Source organism: Apus apus, chromosome 2, assembly GCF_020740795.1.
Source record: "Apus apus isolate bApuApu2 chromosome 2, bApuApu2.pri.cur, whole genome shotgun sequence".
Classification (NCBI taxonomy): domain Eukaryota; kingdom Metazoa; phylum Chordata; class Aves; order Apodiformes; family Apodidae; genus Apus; species Apus apus.
The window spans coordinates 115,737,470-115,764,157 of record NC_067283.1 but is presented as its reverse complement, the minus strand read 5'-3'; the positions used below and the strand labels follow the sequence as shown (position 1 = coordinate 115,764,157).

Below are 26,688 nucleotides of genomic sequence, written 5' to 3'. Positions count from 1 at the left end.
AAGTAATTGTGCTTTTACACTTCTAGCATGGATTTAGTGCTCGAATCCATAGTTTCCTTTTTCCTGAACTCCTCTTTTTAATTTTTATGGCTCAAGAAATGAATTTGGATTCTAAAACTTGTTTGTGGTGGAAGAGCTCTAAGACTGTACACCAATTCTTTTTGTGTGCTCCTTCTGCAAACCCCACTGACACGTGGGGTATATTGAGTATGGAACAGTGTTTCATATCAGGCGTTCTTGATCTGCTAGGTTATTTGCAATGTCTCAGCACCCCTGTATGCTGTGTGGTACATTGAGACATTCTGTTGCTAAATCGTGGCGAGTGAGGTACAGCGTCTGAACTGCCAGTCCAGGCACCTAATGGTCTGGTATGGGGTGACTTTTTTCTCTTGGATAGTTCTCCAAGAAAGCTTTCCAGTGGCTGAACAACAAAAAATCCAACACTCTTCTGTTGAGCAGTGTAACTTCTTACTCTTTTTATCTGTATTTCTGACTTTCTGTTTCTAGCAGGACTAACTTTCTTAGTTTTTTTGCTGATGATCTTGTATATGGACAGGCCAAGCTATCTTCGTAATGACCATGGAGATGATAGGTGAATGCTTACTGTAGTACAGCTAGCAAGTGCAGGCTTGTGCTCATGAGGTGTTTGTAGTGAATTCATGATGTTGTATTGCATCATAGCTATTTTAGAGGAATTAAACTTATTTTTCAAGTTCCGTATACCAGTAACATTGTTACGCTTCCTGATAGTTATATCAAAACTATCAATGCTTGTAATTGAATGTTCACTTGATACTCTAAAGCTTTATCTTTGATGGGTACTACCCCAGTTACAGTTTGGGTCAGTTACTGTGTCATAATAATAGATTCTTGTGTAGTTTACTATTTGCCTGTGTCTTCAAGAATGTCCAGAAGTGTCTAAAGTAAGCAGTTAATGTGAAGATACCATCACCCATGATTACAGATATGAGGGTAGTGAACGTAAACAGGGATGGTTTATTTATCTACTGTTTGCACATTAAATGTGTCTATTTATAGGATTTCATTGCATATAAAGGGATTGTTTAATTTTCTGTTAAGTGCTACAGACTTCATGTATTGCAAGTCAGTCAGAGTTGGTTACATAAAATTGTGCTTATGTTATGCATAATGATGTGTTAATACTCTTGTAGTCTTCTAAGGTTTAAGTAAGTCAGCTCTTTGTTCATTACATATATATTCAAAGAACATAGTAGGACTTTTACAGTTATTATCCTAAATGCTTGATATGACTTAATCCAGGATTTCAGCATGTTATCAGATTTTCTTGGGAAAAGATTGCTGATGACTTACCAGTAACGTGAAGGCTGTCTTCTTTTAACTGATAGCTTTATTAGCTGGATATCCAGAATGCAACACATTGTCATAGAATTATAGAATTGGTTTGCGTTCGAAGGGACCTTAAAGATCATCTAGTTCCAACATCCCTGCATGAGCAGGGACACCTCCCAGTAGACTACGTTGCTCAAAGCCCCAACCTACCAGGCCTTGAACACTTCCAAGGAGGGGTCATCCACAACTTCCCTGGACAGCCTGTTCCAGTGTCTCACCACCCTCATAGTGAAGAATTTCTTCCTAATGTCTAACCTAAATCTACTCGCAGCACTTAAAAAAATTGAATTGTTTACTTTTTACTCTGCACAGTGCCATAGGTCTTTAAAAAAAAGTTCTGCTTTGACACAGACAAGTCACCTGTCTCTATTACAGAAATACATAAAATTAAGAGACACAGATATGCTGATAGCATCTTTTTGTCTTCCCATTTTTTTTCCCAGTGTGGCTGATCTGAAACATGCAATTCAAACCAAGTATAAGATTGCCATTCAGCACCAAGTGCTGGTTGTCAATGGAGGAGAGTGTATGGCACCAGACAGAAGAGTTTGTAGTTACAGTGCTGGAACAGTAAGTGCATACTGCATTCTTAGTCTGAACTGTCATTCAGAGGGGAAGAAAAAGATGTTTCATGGAGGGAACTTCAAATATTTTTCTGTAGTGTACTGTTTGCTGGATTTCTTTGCTTTGAGAAACAGATGTTTGAGTATTCAGCTTATACTTGTAGATTATAACATGTTCGTAAGACATGTTGCCCATAGAGTAAATAATTGGTGATTGAGTACTGTGTTGCTTTTACTCAGTGTTTGGTTTCCTTCTCTTTTTGAGTGTAGGATACCAACCCAATTTTTTTATTCAACAAAGAAATGATCTTGTGTGAACGTCCACCAGCTATCCCCAAAACCACATTTTCAGCAGAGAATGAGATGGAATTGAAAGTAGAAGAATCTCTCATGATGCCTGCAGTGTTTCATACGGTAGCATCACGGACACAACTTGCTGTGGTAAGTAAATTCTTACTGTACTTGCTCATCAAAGGAAAATAACCTTTTTGTATGTTAGAGGGGAAGCTTGATAGAAATTACGAAGTAGTTTCTTCTTCAGAGCTTTTGTCTCCCAAGTTTTGAGGTAGGTAGTGAAATGTGCTTGTTTCTTCAGCATGTTCAAAGCTTCTTTCAAAAGCATATTTTAATACAGCTTTGTGGATGCATGTGTTTACAGCATTTGCAAAGTAAAAGCAATCTCATTGCCTTGGACCCATGCTTAAAGCGCTGCCTTATTTTCAGTGTCTTCAGTCTGCTTCAACCTGCATACAGAAAAGTTTGTTACTTTGGAAATGTTAAATCAAGTAAGAAAATATGTAATTTAAAAAGTGCTTCACCAAGCTTCTGTTTCATCTAATATGTCTAAACAACTGATGAATAAAAAAGCCCCTCAGCTTCCTTTTCCTGAAATTCAGGTCTGTTATTATTGGCTGTTGGTTTTTACTTGCATAGAGAGCAAACTTGTCAGAATTGCAGTTTGATTACTTCTGTATTTTTTTTTTTTTGGTAGGGGTAACTAGTTCCTTGCAACACGGTCAGTAAGATACTGCGTGTGCGTACAGCAGGCACAGCTGCGTGTTCCAGACACGTGACACAGTGCCTTCAGTCACTGGACTGGCTGCTTCTCTTCATGTTAGGAAATTCTGCCCTCATTTTTTTCTTCAGATTTTGCATTTAAATACATTAAATATTTTTCATGTCTCTAAAGATTATTTAAACTTCCAACAGCTGGGGGTGGGGGGACTGGTTATGTGTAGCACTTAGCACAAAATTAATAATACATGTTTTTAGCGTGTTGTCTTGGTGCTAAGTCTTGCATCTAATATGGGTTTTTTCAGTTTTCCGTCTTGGCCTGACCTGTCAAGAGGGGGAAGGTTAGCCTGAAAAATCTGACCTTGTCTGATTTAAAACAAGGGTTGAGTCCAGTTGACTCTCTTCCTCTCTTCACCACCTGTTGGTAGTTATTGCTGACTTAGTAAACTGGACCTTCAGTTATCAGGGATCTATGAGTCATATGACTGTTATACAGAGAAGAGTGGATATCAATGTGAATTGAGGTAGAAGTGGGAGATTTTTGTTTGTCCTCCTTGAAGAGGGTGAGGATTTGGTTTTTTGCAGCTGAAACTGTGGAAGTGCTTTAAAACCATTTTGTGTGGGGTATTAAGAGGATCTTATAAAAGTCATCAAGACTGCAATCTTGATGTTAAATGCTTAACATTGAATTAATATGAAAGCAGGGCGGTAGTAATTGCTATGGTCTTTGTGTTTGTACTTTACTTAGGGTAATGGAAGTGAATGGTGGTGGTACCCAGTCTTGCATTTCTCATTACTGATGTTTTATCTTCTTTTTTCATCCCATCCCTGATATTGTGGTCTTGGAAGATTTTTAATTTTGTTTTTGGTCTGGTGAAGTTAGTATACACTGATAGAACAGATTTAATCTCTCTGGATTTTATACTATTTATATATAAGAATACTCCTTCAACTTTGAATGAATTATTATCACTACCTTCCCTTCCCCCTTTATTCTGAAGGATTTATTAATATGCAGAGCAAATTTATTGCAGAGTTTCTGCTTTTAATTTAATTATTTAGTGTTTTACTGGCTTGTTCTGGTGGCAAGTCTTTTGTAAGGGAAGCTCATATTTCAGAATTACTCTTAAAAGTCTCTGCATGGAGTACAGTTTTTATTGGCTGACTGGAGTTATGATATTTAGCTAGAGACATTAAATTTTATCGAGAGAGAGTGATCCTGAGCTGATTTGCAAGAAGAAAATAATATTTTTCCACACTTGATGGCACCTATTAATATTATTACAGGATATGGGAGGAGAAATTTAGTGTTTATAGGTCTTTAAACATGGATCTAAGTAGAACGAAGGTTTTACTTCCAGCCTGCAGATTTTTCTTGAAAAAGATAATTCTCTGTTCCCTACTCCTTCTGGTTCTTCCCTGTTTGTAAAATCGCTACAAAGATAGGAGAATATTTTGTTAAGAACTTGAACAATTATTTGAAGATTAAACAGGCTGGAATATTCTTAAATTTTAGACAGCTTTATACGCACACTTAATTTTATCCAAGATTAAAATCTTTGAAAACCATAAGATCTGCGTTAGGCTGTGAAAATGCGTTGAGTACTTTTTTGGGAGGTCAGAGGAGTGACAAAACCATTGTGTGTTGTGGAGGGATTAGTAAATAGGCTGTCATGACTTTTGATGTACCAATGTGTGAATACTGTATAAAGGTGTATAGCAGTAGTGTACTAGAATAGTTTTTCATTATGCCTTCTTGGAAGCATATTGAACAATAATTCAGAAGAAACTGAGGAAGGACTGGAAATGTGGGTAGAACATTGATCTTCAGGGTTCACCATAAGCCTCTTGGCTGAGAGGAAAAGGGAACATTAATCCTTCTCAAAATGGATAAAGATCTGAGGGAGACCTATAAAGGCTATGAACTTCTGTAGCTGTGAGATTGATGCATCCAAAGCCACACTGAATAATACTGTAAAGGAGACTTCTTGCAAAATGACCTTGAAAAATCGGCCTTAAAGTAATCCAAGTTTTGTCTTTTTATTTTAGAGAGACATTAATGTGCTTTACCAGAAAAGCAGAGTGGCAGTACCTAATAAAGAGTTTTTGAGTGTTGTAATTGTTTAGGGTGATTGAATTAATTTAATTATATTACAAAAACGTAATCGGAAAGTTGAAATTACAATCTAAATCATTGCTCATGATAAAATCTTGCCTATTGTCAACAATGAAAGCAATAATATATAACAACTATGTAAAAGTAGGGGAGAATATTTGATAGCTACCAGTTTCTTTTTAATTTCGTATCTGTTCTCCTGGAGGATATAGCGCATGATTTTAAAATCAGACTTGTTAGGAATTATAAACAGCTTATGAAATAGTAAAAGTTATGTAGAAGATGGCTGCTAACTTACTGTGCAAGAGTTCTTGCGTATACTTCATGCCATGCATCCACTTTAGTAATAGGCAAACTTGTTGCATGAAAAGTAATTAATATTACAGGGTGTGAAGACTTCTATTTCTTTCTTGTTTCTCTTTTTAAACCAGCCAAAAAATGGTTTAATTTAGCCTTCTTTTTTTTTTGTTTTTTTTTTTGGTGTCTGTGACTTGAACTCTGTACTACTTGGTAACTAGTCTGTAGAGCTGTATAAAAGATGATTTTTTTTTTACCTTACCTTATTTTGAACCTTATTTGTACTGTGGAGAAAGGTGAACAAGTATTTCTGAATCCTGTACTTTGTGTATCCTAGTATATGACCTATATAATTTTTTAAAAAATTTACTTTGGTTTTCTGCCCCTTTTTTGCCATAATTTTCAGATATCTGTAGTTATTATTCAAGTATAAATAAAAGTTACTTTTAGTTCATAGTGGAGGGGCTGGCATTCTTATAGGCTTTTCTTCTTATAAGCGTAGGATGTGGGTATGTGTAGAAGCAGCCATTAATCTGTATTTGCCCAATTTTTAAACTAATTTTTAAAATTTGTGAGTCCATTTTTACATTCTAATGCCACCTAACAAAAAATAATTCCTGTGAAAAACTTAGTATCTCCTCTTTGGTTTTCCACTGCACTGTGATAACTATACCAAGATAAGTCTATTTTTCTTTCTTTTTGCTTTAATTATTTTAACACCTATATTGATTTTTCTTAAATTTCTGTTGATTACATGAGATCTCATTATGTAGAATTTGCAGTATAAAGATTCAGTAGCTTGAAAGAAGCTGTCTGTTCCTTAACTTGTTCCTTTACCAGTTAAACTGAAATTCTTGCCATAGGATTTGTCACATGTTGCAATTCCTGTATCTTAAAAAGCTTTTTTTATCAGATCAATTTTGGTCAGTGTTTCTGGTATCTGCTCTTGGGCTTTTAAATCTCAATTAAAGCAACTTTATAAGCCTATTTTCATTTGATTTCCCAGTGTCCTGGTTTTCTTTTGACTAAAAACTTATCTTTGAGATGTCTGTGCCTAAAGGGTTACAGCTTAACGTTTTACAGCTAGCCTAGTTTCCCACCTGTCTTCCTATTCAGGAGTTTTGGCCTTGAGCTGCAATATGTGGACAATGAGGTGCACAGTGTGCTTGCAAAAATTACATACACACCAGGTTATGAGAAGATAAGCTGTTCTCTACGCAGAATGTTGTGCAATAAATCATGTTGTGTGAATCTTGTCTAATCTTGTGGTCTCATAATACTACTGCTTAAATAATTTCTAGTAGCTTAGCCTTTAGAAAAGAATTATTGAATATTTTTTTTTAGTGTTCTAACTGAAGTTCCTGTGGTATTTGTCCCAGAAGAAGGATATTGGAAGCTTTAATGTTTTGTCAGCTGGTATGTGTCACACTTCATGTGACACTCTTACTGTCATCATCAACCTGTCAATTCTCATCAGTTTTTCTTTGAGAAATGGGAACGAGGATGAGAAACTGTGTTGTCATTTAATTTTGTTGCCTAAAACCATGGCTATAGTCGTATTACCTAGATCACTCTTGGTTTAGTTCCAAACGCTTTGTAATACTTAAGCCTGGAAGCGTAGTCAATGCTTCCTGAAAGCTGCATATCTACTATTTAGAGAAATACTCTTTCACTTCTACTATAAAGCTGTTTTGAGATCCTCTGGAAAAAGAATTACTTCAAAATTTGAATGTTCATCAATGTGTCATAATGTTTGTAACAGTTTTGTAGCTAAATGAGTGCTTTTCATTCATTTTGACTTAATTACTAGTCTAATAGCCAGACACACTTCTGGCTCCTCCACAGAAGTCTGGACTTGTTTGTCACGGATCAACTATCAATCTCATAATCTTTTAAAGTAATAAAGCTGGGTGTGGTTAAAATAGAGTAGGTTTTATTTCATCCTGAGGTGTACTAAAAGGTACAATATTTGGTTTCATTTGCCTTGGTAACTAGAATTATTAGATGAATTTCTTGGAAAATTCACTAGGAGAAAAAGACTTGGGTGGCTTGGAATCAAGGTAGTAGAAGTTATCACTTACCTATACCCTGTTTTTATTCACTGGCTGTGGTGGTTTATGTCAGCTTCTCAGTATTTCTTTTGGTGGTAAATTCGTGACTTTTTCTAGCCTGCTTTTAATATCAGAGTCAAGAGCTGTAGAAAACCGTACTGAAAAAAAAGTAATGAAACTGTAACTTACCAAATAGTTTGTTCTATATTAGACTGATGAAATAAGTACTTTCAGAACATGTAGGAAGTTGTGAAATCTGTGGACGACACAGTCACCCAAAATGACCAATGTTAAAGGAGAATGGGATAATCAGTTGTTTAATGAAAGGAAAGGAATTACTATGAAATAACACACTCCCTCACAGTAAAGTTAAATATTCCAATTACAGGATTTAAAAGCTGAAATCTTTAAAGTGGTTAACCTAATAGTTTTACTGATGTTTTAGTTGGAGGTGCATGAATTAGAGATAATGGTCTTGGTTACTAATTTTGGTAAGCAAGATAATGGTTGTGTTTATCTGCTGTTATAGCATATGGGTGAGTGTAATTTCACATTCAAGGATCTTTTGTTGGCCTGCGGCTGATTTTTAGGGTGAAACCTTTAAGGAGTCCTTTTACAGGATTTCAGACACATGGCAATAGAGGACTTTGATGACTTGTTTCCTTTTACCACAGGGTTGTAGAGAGTGGAAAGAACCCTTCATTTCCTGAGAACTTTTGTTCTTTAGAGGTAAGTCTGAAGACCACTTAAGAAAAACAGACCTTCCCTGGATTTTTTTCATTCAGATGAACACAATTACACCAGTAGGATGCAAAGATGAAGTCTTGAAATTGATAGGAAACACTTTACCAGTTACTTTCTGTTTTATATAAAGCAGACTTTGCTGCATCTACTGATTTTTGTTGAAATATGCTAAGCAGAAGTAATTATAATAAGAAGAATCACCTAAATTTCAGTTACAGTGATCAAAGGAAATAATTCAAGTAAACATTTTGTTAAACAACTCAGCCAAAGATAAGAATCCTTCTGGTGGGCTTGAGAATGTCTTGAAAAAATAGCCAGTGAAGATGGCCTTATTTACTCTTCAAAATAACAGTAGGTTGAGATTAGCCTGCATTTTCTAGTCTTGTATTGGTAGTGGTACTTCTTGAGGTCCATGTTTCAGTGGTGTGGTGCAGTTTGTCAGTGTTCTAGGTCTACTGGTATAGCTGAGTAAGATGCATGTAGCTCTACAAGGCAACTGAAGTTAATTTTTGTGCTCTGGGAACCATTAGGTTTCTGGCAGTTACCCTTGAGTGGATCTGTGAAAAGACGAAAGCAAGTCTGTTGTTAAACAGCAGGCTTTATTTTCTGTGCTGGCGCTGGCAACTTAACTGAGAAGTGTTAAAACATATGCTGGATTGCAGGCCTGTATTTACATGTCTGACATAATTTGGTTTTTAGACCTTGTTCATTTATCAGTGAGCTGCTTAACTCTTTTTCTGCATACTGACATATCAGTTATGTGAAGTAGATCAATCTAGATCCCTTTAAAGTAGCCTGAGGAAATCTCCCCAGAAATCTTGTCTGTGGACATGGTAGGAAGAACAAGCCAAATCACTTGAAGCTGTACTTCAGTAGTGATGGAATGATAAGGAAGATGATAGCTATAGTTTTTAATTTCTTAACCACTTTTAAACTATATAGATACTCCAAAGGAAGCAAAAATCTTCAACACTTGATTTTCTTGCTGCACATACTCACATTTTGAAAGCAGGGTTTTAGGATTGACTGAAACTATGTTTTTCTTGATCCATTCATGCAGCATTAAAAAGATAAAGTAATGGTTTAATGTAATGTGCTGGTTCCCTACACTTGTATCTGCTTAATACAGTCTAAGACCAAAGCAATAGGTGGAAAAATAATAACTCCATGTGGTTTGAACTGTATTAGAACTACCTACTTGGTCCTCCTGAGTTCAGAGTCGTATTCTTTACTGTTTTAATGTAACAAGCTTATTTCATTATATTGCCTGAGGAACCAGCATCAAAAGCAGTAGTGAGTTCTTACAGACTAGTTCTGTTTGGATTCATCCATGCAGACAGAATTCTACTGCTTGCCCCCCACCACCCAGAGAGAATTTCTTCAGCACTTGAGTTAAAACGTGAAAATGTTTGGTAGGATAATGTGGAATGCTGTTGTAATATCTTACATATGTGCCCTGAAACAGACATATCTCTGTTTAGTTGTACAATTTGATTTGTAGTGTATTAGCTTACAAGTAACTTCAAAAACAAGTTATTTGAAAGAAACTTAGCTATGTTTCCAGACTAATTAATTTTTAGCTCAATATTAATTCAGTTTGAGCTCTTAATAGTTCAGAAAGTATATTGTTTCTCAGTATCATATTTGATTGCTTTCTTAATGTGATTTTTTGTTTTAATGTCCTTGTCTCCTGGGTATACAGCAAGCAGCTGCAGCTCATCTAACTCATCTGGTTATATACTTAGATGGCATTGGAGTGTTTCTGTTTATATGTAACTGTTCCTTTGGGCAATTGGCTGTTATACGGTAGATCCTGATGCTTATTAGAATTGCCTTTCTGTTACATTGTTTCTAAAATATAAAGAAATATTGATTTGCCACTCTAGGAAATAGAATCATAGAACCATCGTGGTTAGAAAGGACCTCTGAGATGATTATATCAAATACTATTATTTACTCTCACTTTTCTGGGAGTCAGACTGCTGGGATTTGTGGTTCTGGTTTGGTTAAATTTGTGTAAATAGCCACAGGCTAGATACAGATACTAGCTGATAAAGAGTGTCACTGCTGTAGTAGTTTAACAAGCAATCTCAATTGTAATGATTTTTTGTTTTCTACAAAAATTTGGTAACTTGTGACCTCTGCTTCATATTTGAAAGTGTTTTATAGAGGAAGCAACCTTGTTAAAACTGAAATCTTAAATTGACAAAACCATCAGCAATGACATATGATAAAGCTTCACAGGACAACACTAACTTGCAACTTTTTACTTCCATTGTGAACACAATAAATAGATCTAACTAAAAGAGCCAACACTGGCCACTGATTAAGAGTATGTCTCTTGGCTGAAAGCCTGGTCATATCAAGCCTAGTGGATATGTTTCCTTATTACACAGTTGAGCTTTGCCGTGCTCAGTGAGTTTGTCCAAAGGAAAACAGAAGTAACAAAGGCCTCTACCCAGGGCTTCTAAAGAAATATTTCTGCTTGAAGGTGGGAGAAGTTCAGTCTTTACTTTTCCCAGTAAACTGTGATATTCACTTGAAGGAATGGTATAAAAAGACTTAATGATCAGTTTTGATCTTGTAGATGATTTATATTGCTTTAGTCTCCAAGGTCTCACAGAATTATTGTCAGTAGTTTGGAGGAAGGTTGACTTTGGGAAGAGAATAGTGTTTGTGAGTTGAAAGTAAAATGCTTGTGTACATTCCCAGGACGTACATTAGAACACAGTGAAGACATTCAGTTACCTTTTCAGCTTCATATCTTGGGTGTTTTTTTTAGTATACCTTAGGGTAAAACAGCCTGTTCTTTTGGTTGTTAATATGATAATTGAGAAGCAGTATTTCTTTTTTATACATTATGGAATTTGATTTGAGTAACTTGTATACAAAGTGAATTTAAGCAAACAATAGAAAAAAATTAAGTTGTCAGTATTGCCTTAGGCAGCTTGTGTGAATTTAAATTGTATAGACAAACTGCAGAGAGCCTGAAGAAAGTGACTTGCAGATTTCAGCACTATATAGATGCTGTCCCTGTTGAGCTATCAGTTGATTTCTACTTAGGAAGTGAGAGCTTATGCAGCAAATAAAATAGCAATTCTTTTCAAACCAGAATTCCTTACTCTCATATGCACAGAAAATGAACAAAGTTTGAAAAACAAGAAAATAGCATCTTTACTGTGAAGTGATAGAAACTGGAGTTGCATGTATAAGTATGTTTGCATGTTCATTGTTCATCTGCTGATAGCTTAGATACAAATGATTTGAAGGATAGTGGAATTTCATTATGCTGTTTGAGACAAGGCTTGGACTTCTAAAAACAGTGGGATGTTCATAACTTTCAGGTTTTGTCAGTATAAATTCTGAAATGTTTTGATAAAATATTATGCAGTTTTGTGGCTTATTTTGGGAAGATACGTGGTTTTGGGCTCAATTGTTTTTGTGTATGCGTATGTGCTGCTAACTGTGTGTTCAGCAGCAAATGCATTCTGAAATATACTGATGTGCATGTTTTTTAACAGTGCTTTCTCACTATATTTGTACAACTTGTTTCTCCATGCATGGTTTTCTGCAAAAATTAGTAAAATTTTCTTGCTTGGAGAGTAGGTAGATATTAAAACCCAACAATACAAGTATCCTTGGGAGAATCGTTTTATGTAGTATGTTATTGATAAAATATTAAGCTGAAGGATTTATTGTATGACTTTGGGTTTACTTTCTCATTTTGGTATTTGTGTAGTAGGCACTTTGAGAGGGACAGTAGTTTTTTTTTAAAATTGCTAAACTTAAAATAGTTTATCTTCTACTAGTAGGTAAAACTCGTGAATTTAGTACAATTGGCCTTGCTGTTTGTGCACTTCTAGTTAGTTATCATACTTGCTGTACATAGGTCTCCGTTTTAACTCTGCTAAGTTGGGTGGTAATTAAATTCTCGCCTTCTTAAGACAGTAAAATGTGTCATCCAGTTCTCTTAACAGAAAAGCTTCCATGTTGGTTTGCATATACCAAGTTTCAGGGTATGTTTTAGAGGTTTGTGGACACTGCGCTGCTTCTGATCATATTACATCTGATTTATTAATCAATGCAAGTCTTCAATTAATTATTTGCCTTGATTTTTTTCTTATGCATCTTTTCTTCCATTTGATGCACCTGCACTTCAGCTGATTGATCCTGCTCTGAGTTTCTGCTTGACTAATCAACAGTTTTCTCCTTCATGGACTTTGCCAAGTCCTTCTGTTGGTTTTAGTACAAGCATTATTCTTCATCTGTTTGTGCACTGAATATTTTATATTAGCAGCATTTAATTAATTTTATACAGGTTTTTTGGAGCTGAAACTTTCACCTGACTCTTTTGAAGATATTTCTCAGTAAATCTTCAATAATTGTTCAATTTAATGTCTAATACATTTTTTTAGTTAAGAATAAAGAAAGTTTCATTATTTTTTTGTTGCAGTTTTAAGGTGTACAACTTTTTAACTATCTAAATTTTACACTTTTAATATTTTCTATATGTCTCACTTTACTGTGGTAACTATATTTTAAAAAAATAACCTGAAGTGATTTATGCTTTTTGTTGGATTTTTTTTTTTCTTTTTAGGAAATGTATGAAGTTGCGAAGAAACTTTGCTCCTTTTGTGAAGGTCTTGTACATGATGAACATCTTCAGCATCAAGGCTGGGCTGCCATAATGGCCAACTTGGAAGATTGTACATACTCTTATCAAAAGCTGCTTTTCAAGTTTGAAAATGTATACTCAAGCTATTTGCAGTCCATAGATGATATCAAGTTGAAACTTACACAGTAGGTTTGGCATTAATCTTCAGCCTCAGTCTTCAAAGTTACTGTGTTTTAAACTTCTATCTGTTTGATTACATGTCACAGAGAACATTCTTCCTCTTCTTTGGTATTCATTTTTCTTAACTCACATTTTTTTTCTTGTGTTTATCAGCACACAGAATTGTATTGAATTATGTGGAAGATATGCTCATTAATGAACAGCTGTTTAAGAGCTGGAGTCCTTCCTAATGTGCACTGGAAATAGCTGGATAATAAATTCAGACATGAATTAATATTTTAAAATACATATTCGCACTTTTGAATTAATTGCTTTTTAATACACTTGAGTAGATAGTAGGAATGATTATCTTTGTTGAAAGGACAAAGGTATAACACACTGTGGGTGTATGTGTACCTTTGACCTGGCCCATGAGTGTGTGTATGTACACTTGCATCCTTCAAACTCTGGATGTTACTTTAGGGAAACTCTTTGACACCTTTCTGATCATTATGGTATTATGGATTTTCTATGAGTGCTCCGCTTAACAGAATGCAAGTGCATGTTGTATACTTAAAGAAATAAAGCATAAATATGTTTTCACTTTAAAAAAAAACCCAACAAGTTGAACTTCAGAGGTTTTACTAAATATATAGAAACTATTCAAACTCTGCAACAGTGATTGGCCAGAGGACACTCAGTCCTTGCTAATAAGCATTGATATCCATGCAGATTGGAAACATAAGTCCCAATTGTGATTTGTTTTTTGCTTGTTTGTTTTGTTTTTTAAAAATGGCATATCCCAGTTTTTCAACCTGTGCTTTTTTTCATTGCCTTATGTTTATAAGTTTACTTGGAAGATTAGAAGATTTCATATTCAGTAGTGGAAGAGAGCAAAAATTATAACTTCTTTAGCTGTCATCCAATGCTGTTGATACTAAACACAGTTATTTTGGAAGGGTAGTTACCAAATCAATTTTGAAATCTGCTTCAGTTCTAAAATAAATAGTACTTTGTATTACAGGTGGTTTTTATCTTAGGTTTTTATGTCACATAGCCTTCTAGATACTGATTTATTTTTATTTTTTTTCTCTCCATCCTTCTAAAAAAAGCTTGGGTTCTGCTGTTTCTATTATGGCCAAGATACCACTGCTGGAGTGCCTAACGAGACATAGTTACAGAGAGTGTTTAGGAAAATTGGATTCTTCAGCTGAGCATGGAGGGGCTGAAAGTGAAGAAACTGAGGATGGGAAATCTGCTGAATTGGTGCTTCATTCTGATATATCTAAAGCGAACAGTAAATCCATGTTAGCCTCATTTTGCAAGTCAGTTGAACATTCAGCTTTGGAAGGCACAGATCCTGAAAATGTAAAGGATGATAAGGAATCTGGTCAAAATGCTACTGTCCAGGACAGTGAAACGTCAGTAGAATTGAAAGATGATGATCAGCCTTCCTTCAATGTGTCTTTGTTAGACTGGATAAATGTTCAAGATAGACCTAATGATGTTGAATCACTGGTCAGAAAATGTTTTGATTCTATGAGCAGGGTAAGTTAATCATCTTTTAAAACTCAAATTATATTGCATTGAATGCTGCTGTTTTATTTTCCACATGCTGGTGCTTTTAAAGTGACTCAACTTTTTGTAACTTGTTGTTTCTCAGATAAGTTTCTGAATGGAGACTAAAGCAGAGGCTGGGGGGAGAGCTGTGTAGAAGTGGGAAGTGTTTTAAGGGTATTTGGGTGCCAAGAATTTGACCTTTAGGAATATGTATAATTTCACAATGAATGCTTCCTTTTCTCAAATAGCCATTGCTGTTTGAAAGCCAATAGCTTCTTGTAGCATATAAGCATGACTTGACTTCTACTCTTTCTTTGCCTTTTTCATAGAAATGATGTTTATAGTCAAAGCAGATTTTTCCTGGAAAAAAGTTAATGTTCTTTGTGTTGAAAATAGTGATGCCTTTGTTAAAATATAGCACAAATTCACATGGTTAATTGTGATAAATTTATGTTCTTTATATATCTATTAACTGACACACATGTGCTCAGAGGAGTCTGTATCAGTTGGTATTTCTGCTGCTGGTAGAATACAACATTTCTCACTTTTTTACTTTCCAAGTGATTATTTTAACCAGTAAGCTTTATAACCTTTTAAAAACGTTTTGCCTAGAGATTTGTCTTTGTTTAAACTCACCGTAGTTTATATTTCTTAGTTGTCTAGCCTTGTTTGCATATGTGTGATTTTATTACAAGTCAATATGCCTTGAACAAAGAAAACTATCTATTGTCTTTGACACTTCATTTTATCTTTAAGGTAGGACTGTAAAACTTTAGTCTCAGTTACGTCTAAACACCATATGTTGTAGGGAACATAATGACGCAGTCAGTTCTGTACATGGATTTTTCAGTTCTGTCTTCAAAGTAGTTGGAGAACTGGGCTTAATATTAAGGGCTTCTCAAGATTTTGAGCAGTCTGAATTTTAGTAGTACAAAAAAAGCTACGTGAAACTGGACTTGAAGTTTTTTTTTTATTAGCAAAAACAAGGTTCCGTTTTGTGTGTGAGACTTCTGAGTTGCTGAAGTTTGAGACAATCTGTCCTGTTTGTTCAGGTGCTGCAAAGTGCTTTCTGTTAGTTTAAAATAAGAGTAACAGAACCCATTAGTTGGCTTGTGGTGAATAAATTCATTGCATATATAATACTAACAGAGCACAAATGTAATGTCTCAAAGTTGAGACAGATGTTAAACAGTTGCTTCCAATTAAGTTGTAGTGATACTAAAGATGCAAAAAATTATAAAATAATCATGCTAGTTAAATACTGTTTGTACCTTTTTTTGATCAGGTTTTAGTCTTATCAGCCTTACCTTAAATGTTTTAGAGAGGCTGTCCTGTAGTTGTCTGCTTTTCTCTCCTTGCCTTATCCAAGACTAGTCAGAAATCCTTTGTTTCAACTATTGTAATTTTTTCTGTAACTTAAGCAGATTTTTGTAGAGGAAAAACATGATTGCTCCTGCAAAAATGAAGTTTCTTTTTGTTTTCTTGACATAAGTGGGATTGACAGGGAAAATGTTGTAGTCAGACTATTTTGGCCACTACCAGAAGAACTGTGATTAATCTTGATCTATTTTGGTCCAGAAAAAACCCCCAAAGCTTTGAAGTACAGTGATAGGACCTAGTTTTCCTTAGGAAAACTTTAATTTACCCTTTTTCATTAGTGCCGCAGACACAGGATTGCGTCTCTGACTACCGTTGATTTAGGAGTAGTTTCAAGACAGAATTGACCTGTAGCTGAAAAGGAAAATAGCAAATAAATATCTTGCAATGCAGTTGTTTTTCTACTATTTACTTAAGATGACACTTCAACATAGCAAGGTAGAATCAAGTGGCAATTTTTAATTATTTTTCCCTATATTTTCCCCATTTTCTTTTCTTAAAAATACGAACCATACTAATGGTTTGCGATTGCAATTCTTATTTGAAGCTCTGAATTCAGGTAAGTTTTTCATGAAAACAGAAGGCATCTGAGTATGAGCTTTACATTTGATACTGGTAGTTTTGGCAGAACTGGTGTGTTGCACAGAGCACTGCTGGGTATTGAGTTCTTCTAGCCGTTAGGTGGTTCTACAAAGTGACGCTCCTAATTGCAGAAACCCAGGCTGCAGCAAAAGCAGTGTGTACGTAGGAGCTAATCAGATGTTTCTGTTAAGTGCTGTTGCAGCCACTTAAATAAAAGTCTCTTCATTTTCTGGCCTTGTAAGATGAGAATAGCAATATATCTACCAGTGAAATTAGAGCTGAGTGCTACAGATACAATTAATCCAAACATGAGATAAAAAGACTGGATGGAGGAAATAAACTGCAGGGTGGAATGAGAGGGAAGTATCTTTTTTCGGTTTTTTTGGGTTTGTTTTTGGTTGGTTTTTTTTAAGAAGAAGAGATAAAACATAATTAGTTTATGAAGGTAAAAAGGTAGAACCATATGGTTATTTAGTATTTTGACTGTCAAGAAACTGTTTGGGATGCTGCAGTGAAGTAATCCTGAATAGGATGGCAATGAAGATGATCCTGTACTGGTTCTTGAAGATGGACTAAGATTTGTAATATGATTCATAACATGCTAAAAATCCACCCTTGTAGTTTTCACCTTTGTAATTTTCAGAAGACTTGAATATATTTTGTCACGCTAATATTAACAATGTTTATTCTGAAAAGTTCTGGGCTAATTAACAGCTTTTAGTACTTCTCACTTATCTTCTTGTTTGGTTTTGTTGTTTTATTTTTGTTTGAAGAGAATGAAAGAACCTATTTTCTATAGTTGCTCCTTAATTTGTAATGCTTTTCCTCTCCAAGGTCCTTTACCTACCGCCCTGAAGGATGTTTCCAGAATGAGAACGTGCAGTCCGTGAAAGCTTTTATACAGTTAAATAATAGATTGAGGAGGAAATAGTGCTTTTCTCTATGCCAATATTGATTTATATAAGTGGCTTCTTTGAGAGTTAATTTGTGTGCTCTGTAATGTGAGTGGTATTAACCCTGCATGTTGATAAGTGCATTGTAGTGGCTAGTATGACCTCACAGGGTGGTACCATTTCCACTAGATTCTTGTATAATAGGTGACATGCCATAACCATTTTGGATAAATTTGTTCATATTCTGCTAACACCTGATGACTCTTAAATTATTTTCCTAACTAATTTATTCCAGGTTTAGAATAAACTCTGTCGTCGATAATCTGTTGCTTACCTATCTTGTTGTTAGAACTAAGGAATTAAAGACTGAATTATTTCACTGCTTTTACAGTGAAATGTGAAAAAGAGTTACCCTTAATGTCTGGATTTTAGTAGCCTCTTAATGTTTCAAACACTTTTTCCTTAATAATGGCCTATGAAAGAATATGGTGAAATGATTTTTTTTAAATGTGTTATTAGGAAAGAAAATAGCAGAAACTATTGCAAATGTATTACTTGTAGTTAATTTTCCAGGTACTTAGACCTGATCTGCCTGTCTTAAGGTATCAATTAAATAATTTATTTAGTGGGAAAAGGCTGTTGGGTCTTGCAGCTTTTTCCCAGCACCCTCCCTGCAGCACTTTCCACGGAGTCACATTCGTCACTTATTTTGGCTGTAGCTCCATGAACCCAGTTCCAGTGGAAACTGTGTCCATTAGCTTTAAACTGCCTTTCCCCCACCCCATCCTTCTCTCCTCAACAGGTGTCACTTTCCCTTGTAAGTATCCTGATTTGTATGATGGTCTGGTTGGAATGCTTCAGAGAAATTCATACTGTGATATCAAATCCACAGACTCATTAACTCAAGATTCTGAAACAGATAACATTAGATTTAAAAAAAAAAAAGGATTATAAAACCTCATGTAGCTAGCTCATGTCACCTTTCAGTATATCAACTGCTAATAAACACTTTATTATTTCTTTTCTTGTGTTTTTTTGTTTTGACTTTTTTTTTCCTGTTTTAGCTTGATCCAAGGATCATCCAACCCTTTCTGGCAGAGTGTCGACAAACTATTGCCAAACTAGATAATCAGAACATGAAGGCTATTAAAGGCCTTGAGGATAGGCTCTATGCATTGGACCAGATGATAGCAAGCTGCAGCAGACTTGTGAATGAACAAAAAGAACTTGCTCAGGTAATACACATTTCTGTGTGTAACATTGAAAGATGGTAGATTTTTGATACATATATGCTCTTAAAGATTACAAAGAAACGATTGTGTGTTTTAAGCTAATTTTCAATTTATCACACTGGAGATGCTCACCAAGTTGCTATACTCATAATGACACTTAAACATTGGTAGTTTTTACATCTTGTGGTTACATTTTCAGCACATAACTCCAACTACCACATTAAGTACTTTTTACAAAATATCAAAGTAGTTGAAAATGCAACAGTGGGTGGTGGACAGCACCGGAACTTAAATTCAGGGCTTATATTTATCTGGCTTATCTATATTGAAGAAAAAGTCACTCTACAAAATAAAAATGTCTTGCTTTAAATATCCTAGATGTAATGCACTAGGAACACGTCAAGCTGAAGTTCACTACCACTTGGTCAGCTGCATATTAAGCTGTATATTTTTATAGCTAAAGTATTTCTGTCAACATGCTTTTAGTTATAATTCGGAGAAGTATCTTTAATTCCAATTCTGCCAATCAGTATTCTGAGAAAAGCACCAATGTAAAATTTCTGGCTTCTGAGATACATCAGAAGAGTAATCTTCTTTCTTTATTGGATGTGGGGGTGAGCATAGTTACAAAGTATGAGGGTAAAGGCTGAGATACTTGATGCCTTCTTTGTCTCAGTCTTTAAAAGTAAGATCACTTGTTCTCTGGGTACCCAGGCCCCTGAGCTGGCAGACAGGGATGGGGAGCAGAATGAAGCCCCTGTAATCCAAGGGGAAATAGTCAGTTACTTGCCATACCACCTGAACAAGTCTGTGGGACTGGATGGAATCCACGCAAGGGTACTGCAGGAGCTGGTGGAAGCGCTCACCAAGCCACGTCACATAATTTATCAACAGTCCTGGCTAACTAGGGAGGTCCCAGTTGAGTGGAAGTCAGCAAATGTGATGCCAGGAGGATCTGGGGAACTACAGGTCTGTCAGTCTGACCTCAATGCTGGGGAAGGTTATGGAACAGATCATCTTGAGTGCCATCATGTGGCACATACAGGAGGCGATCAAGCCCAGTCAGCATGGGTTTGTGAAATGGTAAGTCCTAGTTGACTAGCCTGATCTCCTTGTATGACAAGGTGACCCATTTAGTGCATGAGGAAAAGGCTATGGATGCTGTCTACCTAGACTTCAGTGAAGTCTTTGACACTGTTTTCTACAGCATTCTCTTGAAGTGACTGGCTGCTCATAGCTCGGGTGAGTGTATGCTTCACTGGGTGAAAAACTGTCTGGATGATTGGGCCCAAAGTGTTGTGGAGGATGGATTTAAGTCCAGTTGGCAGCTGCTGTTTCCCAAGGCTCAGTATTGGGTCCAGTTGTCTTTAATATCTGTCAGTGATCTGGACAAGGGGATCAAGTGCATCCTCAGTAAGTTTGTGGATGACATCATGTTGGGTGGGAGTGTTGATCTTCTTGAGGGTTGGAAGGCTCTGCAGAGGGATCTGGGCAGGCTGGATAGGCGGACCACAACTAACTGTACAAGATTCAACGAGGCCAGTTGTTGGGTCCTGCACTTGAGTCACAACAACCCCATGCAATGCTTCTGGCCTGGGGAAGAGCGGCTGGAAAGCTGTGCACAAGAAAAGGACCTGAGCGTGTTGATCGACTTTCAACTAGTTTCAGACTCAAACAAGTGCAATCAGACAATTGGTGAGTTGCTCCGCTGTCATTTGTCCTTTTTCTCACTAATGTGGTTCTCCATGCAGTTGCCTTTTCTTGTTCTGAGGAGACACGGGTTTTTTTCTGAGCCAAAAAAGAGGTGTTACGACTCTGCTGCATTATGTACCTCAGGAGTTAGAAGAAGTCTGGCAACCATCAGGGTTGTCGTGGAGAAATTTACTGTTATTCTTATGATCTAAAACTAGAAAAACAGCTAGAAAATTAGAACTTCAGTTGGAGATGTAGAATAAGAGGTAAGTAGGTTAAATCTAATTTGGAGGGAATTACTGAGTCCTTGGTAAAGACACTCGATGATAGAGGATCAGGGAAATGGTAGCATGATTAATGGTTAGTCACCAAGCTTGCAGTGAGGAGAGAAAGAATCATGCCTGCAGTGTCATTTGAAGTGATAAAAAATGTGATTAAGGACTATTTTAAATGTAAAATGTATAGCTTCTTTTTCTCAAAAAAACCCATTACAGTGCCATATCAAAACTTCTTTATTAAATACAGGGTCTTTGAAGAGCTTTAGTTAACATTGTACCTGAGATTGTCCTTTAGCATCTTGTTAGCAACTGAAAGTACAGTTAAAACTGTTTGTGGTCATTATCTGATACTTTTCATCATTCCATCAGAGCTGGTACTGTGAAGAAAGGCATGAGTTTCTTTTATACCGATGTGCAATCAGAAATCATTAGCAGGAGTAAGGGAACAATGTTGCCTTCCGATCTTGGGGTGGCTAGATCCCCCTTTTGACAAGGAGAGAACTGGGTTGACTGTCACACAGGACTCAGGTTTCTTATGCTGTCCTCTTTCTGGTGTGTAAAGGTGTGTGCTACCAGTACATCTGACAGCATTGTTTAAAAGTGGAGCCTCACTTCAGATTATTTAAAGGAGTAAGTTTAGAAGTAAGCTTCTGCTAAATCCATTTAGCAGTGTTTATGTTGTAGGTCAGTGCTAACTCCAGGGGAATTTAATGTGATGGAAAATACACTTTTCCATCCCTCTGCTTGGTTGCCTGATACTGTGAGTGGTGGTTTTATCTATGTGTGCCCTCTTCACTTGAGTGAAGAGCCTACCTTAAGTGACCAATCCCACTTCTGAATGAGATGCCTAAAAATCATTTGGACAGATACTTTGGCACCTTGTTTAAGTATGACTGTAAATTTAGAATTTGTACCACTTGAAGACTTATCAGAGACTTTCAGATTTTCATCTGTGCCTTTCCTTTTTGTAAGTTGCCTGTTCCTTATGTTATAAGGGGTTTTAAGAGCAGTCAGAATGTGATGGTGTGTTTGGGTTTCTTTGAAGCATCAATTAAATAAAAGTCTGTGGTTAAACAAGTGATTAAGTCCACTACCAGATGCTTTCATTTCTTGAGTTTATATTTAAGCCTTAGGAAGTGTTTTCATCCCATTCTTAACAGTTGTTTGGAAAAAAATAGACAGTTGTAAGATACTAGAGCTGGTATAATCTATTTAGAAATCTAAGAAGAATGACAAAGTGGAGGAATTGAATTATATTTGAAAATATAGCTGAGGACTTGTGTATTTTTAAAGGTAGCGCTCACAGTTTGTGTGATAACTTCATATTGGGTCTTACCTGAAAAACCCCTCAATTTTCTTTTACATAGCACTTTTCAGTAGTGAACTACTTCTGTTCATAAAGAAGTAAAGTGGGTGTACTTGGTAGAACAAGGGTAAGGGAAATCTCAGTTGTAATCCTACTGGCTGTATTTGTATTGGAAGGTGTAGGCTTTTTTAATTCAGATCAGGAAAATGCCAATACTCTTTACAGAATTTGAGTTGACTTTCTAATCCAACCTCAGTTTCATTATTAAAATTCAAATTAAATTTACCTTATGGAACAAAGTCATCTGCTGCTAGAAGGCCTCATTGCTTAGTTAATTTGCTTGTTCCTGGACTGCCTTAACTGTTTTTTTGCTTCCAGTCAGCCTTTTCAATTAACTGGCACATTAAAGTATTTATATGTAAAATTACATCTTGAGTTATGAAGGTGAATAGTTGATCCCCAGTCCCTAATGTTTAATGGGGGAAAATGCTTTGTTAACTTAAAAAACCTGTTTCTCATTCTGGACACTTAGATTTGTAGTGTAAGCATGTAGAATCATGATCAGTAGGTGGCATTGCATAATAAGAGTATGCCTCTAGAAAATATGGAGCCTTTCTGTTCTTTCAGTGTGATTCTGCCTGATAGGTTAACCTTTCTGGCATTTGCTTTTTTTTTATTTTTATTTTTTATTTCCCTGTTAGTGTAGGTTTTCAAAACATTTTGCTACATCCAAATGCATTTCCATCATTAGGTTCACAGAAATGTTAAGTCCTTTATTAGCTCTGTTAAACAAGCTAAAAAAAACCTGACTGGCAGATGGCCTTGATTCTGGGCTTGTTCCCCTTCATTTGAAGTTGTTGGGGAAATGGCTTTGTCTTATTCTGTAATTTTATTTTCCTCCTGCTTCATATTACGTCAAATTAAACATCAGATTTTTAGGTTTATAGTGATTCAGGGTGTTCTCAGCTGCTTATTATATCACTACAACCCTTCCTATTGATTGTTTGAACTTCAGTCTAAAATGTTTTTAAATCGTCTTTATTGTTTCTTCTTTGGGAAGTAGTACTTGGGAAAAATCTGGGTTTTGGGACCTTTTTTTGTTTGACTGTTATGCTGATGTCATAAATCACAGAATATTAGGGGTTGGAAGAGACCTCTGAACATCGAGTCCAACTGCCCTGCCAGAGCAGGACCAAAAGAAAAAAAAAGCAAAGCAAAACAAAAACTAGGGCAGATCACTCAGAAAGGCATCCAGACAGGTCTTGAAAGTCTCCAGAGAAGGAGACACAACCTCTCTGGGGAGCCTGTTCCAGTGCTCTGTACTCCTCACAGTAAGGAAGTTCTTCCTTATGTTGAGTGGGAACTTCCTGTGCTCAAGTTTGAATCCATTGCCTGTCATCTGATCACAGCTAGAAGAGGCAAGAACTTGTGAGTACATTTGATTATTTAGATTTTAGTTTTCTTCACAACATAGTGAGATCCATCCATGTCTGTCCCCCCCCCCCTTTTTTCTTTTTGTTTTCTAGTATGCCGAGATTCTTCTTTATGATTTGCACGCTAGGATAATTTTAGTTTACATTTTATTTTAAAGACGGGCACAAAGATACATAAATGGTGAAAGATACTCAAATTTATGAATAGTCTTTTGGAAAGTAGAGTAAATCTGGAAGGGATTTTCCAGCTCACTGTATCCAGTTTTCTGTAACTTCAGGCTCCACGCCACGTGTTTCAGTTAAAAAGCTTACTGAGCTGCTATTAAAAGCAATTATTTTCTTGACTTCCTTATTTCTGTTGCAAAACTGTATAGAATCTGATTGTGCTAATGTTTATAAACATACATTATTTGCAGATCTGAAAATATTCTTGGCTATTTCAAGAACATTTGCTCTATGTGCTCTCATGCCTATGCTGCCTTTCAGTTTGATGCATGGTAATTCCCTAGTTATCACAGCATGTTTCTTCAGTATCTTTGACATCCTTGACTAAACAACCCAAGTTCTCCTGATGGGGCTGTATTCTTCATCATCTCAGTAACAATTTGTCCTACCTTTTCTGGTTTCCATTCACTTGACTCAGATGGTTCAGTTAAAATGTTTGCAGCCTGCTCTCATTTCCCAGAAGCTCCTCACTCATTCAGTATGTAAGTTGCTCAGAGTTCAGAATATGGTTGTCTCTTCAGTATTCTCTTCCATCTTCAGTGTGCATCTTCTTTCTTGTCTTCTCATTGTATGTAATATACTTGTTTGATACTTAGTTTGATTTCTGTGCTATTCTCACTGGGATATAGTTATTTATTGCAGGCTTTGTAGATGTGTTTTATAGCATCTTAGAACAAGATTGCTTTACATTCTCTGTCAAATCAGCAATGACTGGTTTCATTTTTCAGCAGTTTTGTATAACTCGATGGTTTACTGCTCTCATCAGCCTCACTTAAAACTATTGTCAGGTTTTGTGTTTATCTAAGGCAGTCCATTTTCCCTGTTTTGCCTCCTGCCCTTTTAGGAATCACCTGTTACCATCCAAAACAGATAATAAAGCTGATTGTTTGCAGAAATTAGAATGATGGTTGATACCCTCTATCCTAGTAGCTACATTTCTGCTGCATTAAGTTCTGTGATCTTTCACTAGTGTCGCTTAGTTGTATGAAGTTATTACAGGGTTGTTGGTAGCTGGGAGAGAAATATTAGATGAGATTTATTTGGACAGGATTATAGAATAAAAATAAAGGAACATTGACACTTCTCTGTGTAGCGTTCTGTTATACTTCTGAATGGTTACAGTACATTAATTAAAATGCTTGTATTCTTACAGAGAAGATGGATCACTTCCATGCTTTTTGATTGTCACAAGCTCACGTAACAAACATGTCTCTCTTCTTCTAGGGATTTTTGGCTAATCAGAAGAGAGCTGAGAACTTGAAAGATCCTTCTGTGTTGCCTGATCTGTGTTTGAGTCATGCAAATCAGCTGATGATTATGTTAACTAATCACAGAAAACTGTTAGATATTAAACAGAAATGTACCACTGCCAAGCAGGAGCTTGCAAATAACCTACAAGTCAGACTGAAGTAAGTTACAATTTTTCAACTTTATATTGCTTCCACTTGCATCAATACTGTTTAAAGAATGCATGTCATAAGTAGATCTTTAGGAATGCAGAGAGCTCTTTTTAGTGGAAGAGAAGGTAAAATTGGATCGCTTTGTTTGTATATTCTTTTTAAATGTGAAACAAAGTACTATTTTAAGAGAAACTTTTCTTAGAGTTTAAATGGTCTTCATATCAGTAAAACAATATCTAAGATGCTACAATCCCTCTCCTTGCATCAACCTCAGAAGTTGTCAGTATTTAACACATGACTGGCTTTTATGGGATTATAGTAATAATAAGTGAAACACTCCTTAGTAGCTTCAGATCACATCAAAGTAGAGAAACATGCCAGTAGTTTGATTTAGATAAAGTTTATGAAAAAAAAATATATATCCAGTCATAGCAAGTAAAAATAGCAGTTTTCATGTAAGCATCATTGCTGTATAGCAGGGAAGAAAGTTAAGTAGTCTGTATTGTGCAATGGAAAATAGTGTTTCATTCTACTACACTTTAATTATTAAGCTGTAGATATTTTTTCTAGCCAGATACATAGGAAAGTATAGAGCGTTTAATAATTTTGAGAAGAAAAAAGCATTGTTTAGGCTAGCAGCAAGTAATTAGGCAACATTGTGACCGTGTTAGACTTGCAGGCTGGATATCCATCAAGGAGATTTTTCTTTTTCGCCTAATGAAGAGGTGACTCTTTTTACAGCATTTTTCACTGTAACAGATATTTGGGATCGTATGTAGAGCTTAGGTTGCCATAAATATCACTTTCGTTCCCTATATGCTGAAAGATTTGTGTAGTATACACATAATTCATAAGTTGTTAGAGGAAGGATATGCATCCTTTTGTAAAGAACAAGCTAATAAATTGCAGAGAGGGAATGCAAAGAGGATAGATCTGAAGTGAAAAATAAAGCATAGATGCAAAATACAAACAAAAATAACCCAACAGCAACCTGCCCCCTCTCTTAGCCCCCAAAAACCCCAAAACCGAATATACAGAAATCACACTGTAGTTTGGGTCAAACCAAAGGTACTTCTAGCTTGTCTTCAGTAGCAGTTAGTAGCAAAAGACCATAATGGGAATCTAATAATGAGGAAAGAACATAAATGTAACTATATGCTTAGAGGAGGATATTCTTATCTGACCTAGAAGCAGCTCTTCTGTGTTCATCTGCCGATGGAGGTTTTTTCGATGAATTAGTCCAACTTCTTTTTTAACCCACAAACTCTTGTTTTTTGCAAGTTCTGCAACTTACATCATGTGAAAAATGTACTTCCCTCTGTGTTGTTAATTGGCCACTTATTGCCTTCATGTAATGCTTTCCCTTTATTTCTTACTAGTCATTACTGTGAGAAAGTCAAAAGTGCATGTCTTGTAATATCTTTGTTAGTATATGTTCCTAGTTGCTTAATTTTGGCTTGTTTGTATTGTTTCACTTTTACTTACTTCTGCATCACTTCTGTCAATAACAACAATTAATATTTTTTTTCGTACTTGTGGGAAATGCCTCCACCTTATGCCTTTGCTAGTTGCAGAATTTGCTGTGTCATTTCCCCCCAGACACACCAGTTGGTCACCTTTTAAGTAGTTATTCTGTGATTTAGTTGTATTTGTGGCTCTGCTTTGAAAATAATTTATTCATTGAATCAATTAGGCAATTGAAGATGTTACAAGTCACAGAATTTGTATGCTACAGGGCCTGTTTCTTGTAGTGTGTGAGTAGGTTATGTGTGAATTTCCC

General features: G+C 35.9%; 1 protein-coding gene across 3 annotated transcripts in view; it reads left to right on the top strand.

Moving 5' to 3' along the window:
- Nucleotides 1-26,688, top strand: part of RB1CC1 (RB1 inducible coiled-coil 1) — a 75,725-nt gene that overhangs the window by 15,754 nt on the left and 33,283 nt on the right. For 2 of the 3 annotated variants that reach the window (XM_051612691.1, XM_051612690.1), the window contains exons 4-9: nucleotides 1,815-1,941; nucleotides 2,205-2,375; nucleotides 12,754-12,956; nucleotides 14,043-14,478; nucleotides 18,407-18,577; nucleotides 24,733-24,917. In XM_051612691.1, coding sequence (XP_051468651.1) covers nucleotides 1,815-1,941; nucleotides 2,205-2,375; nucleotides 12,754-12,956; nucleotides 14,043-14,478; nucleotides 18,407-18,577; nucleotides 24,733-24,917 — 1,293 coding nt within the window. Of the gene's footprint in view, nucleotides 1-1,814; nucleotides 1,942-2,204; nucleotides 2,376-8,086; nucleotides 8,142-12,753; nucleotides 12,957-14,042; nucleotides 14,479-18,406; nucleotides 18,578-24,732; nucleotides 24,918-26,688 lie in introns of those variants that run through there. The other variant, XM_051612692.1, reaches the window with a different exon arrangement.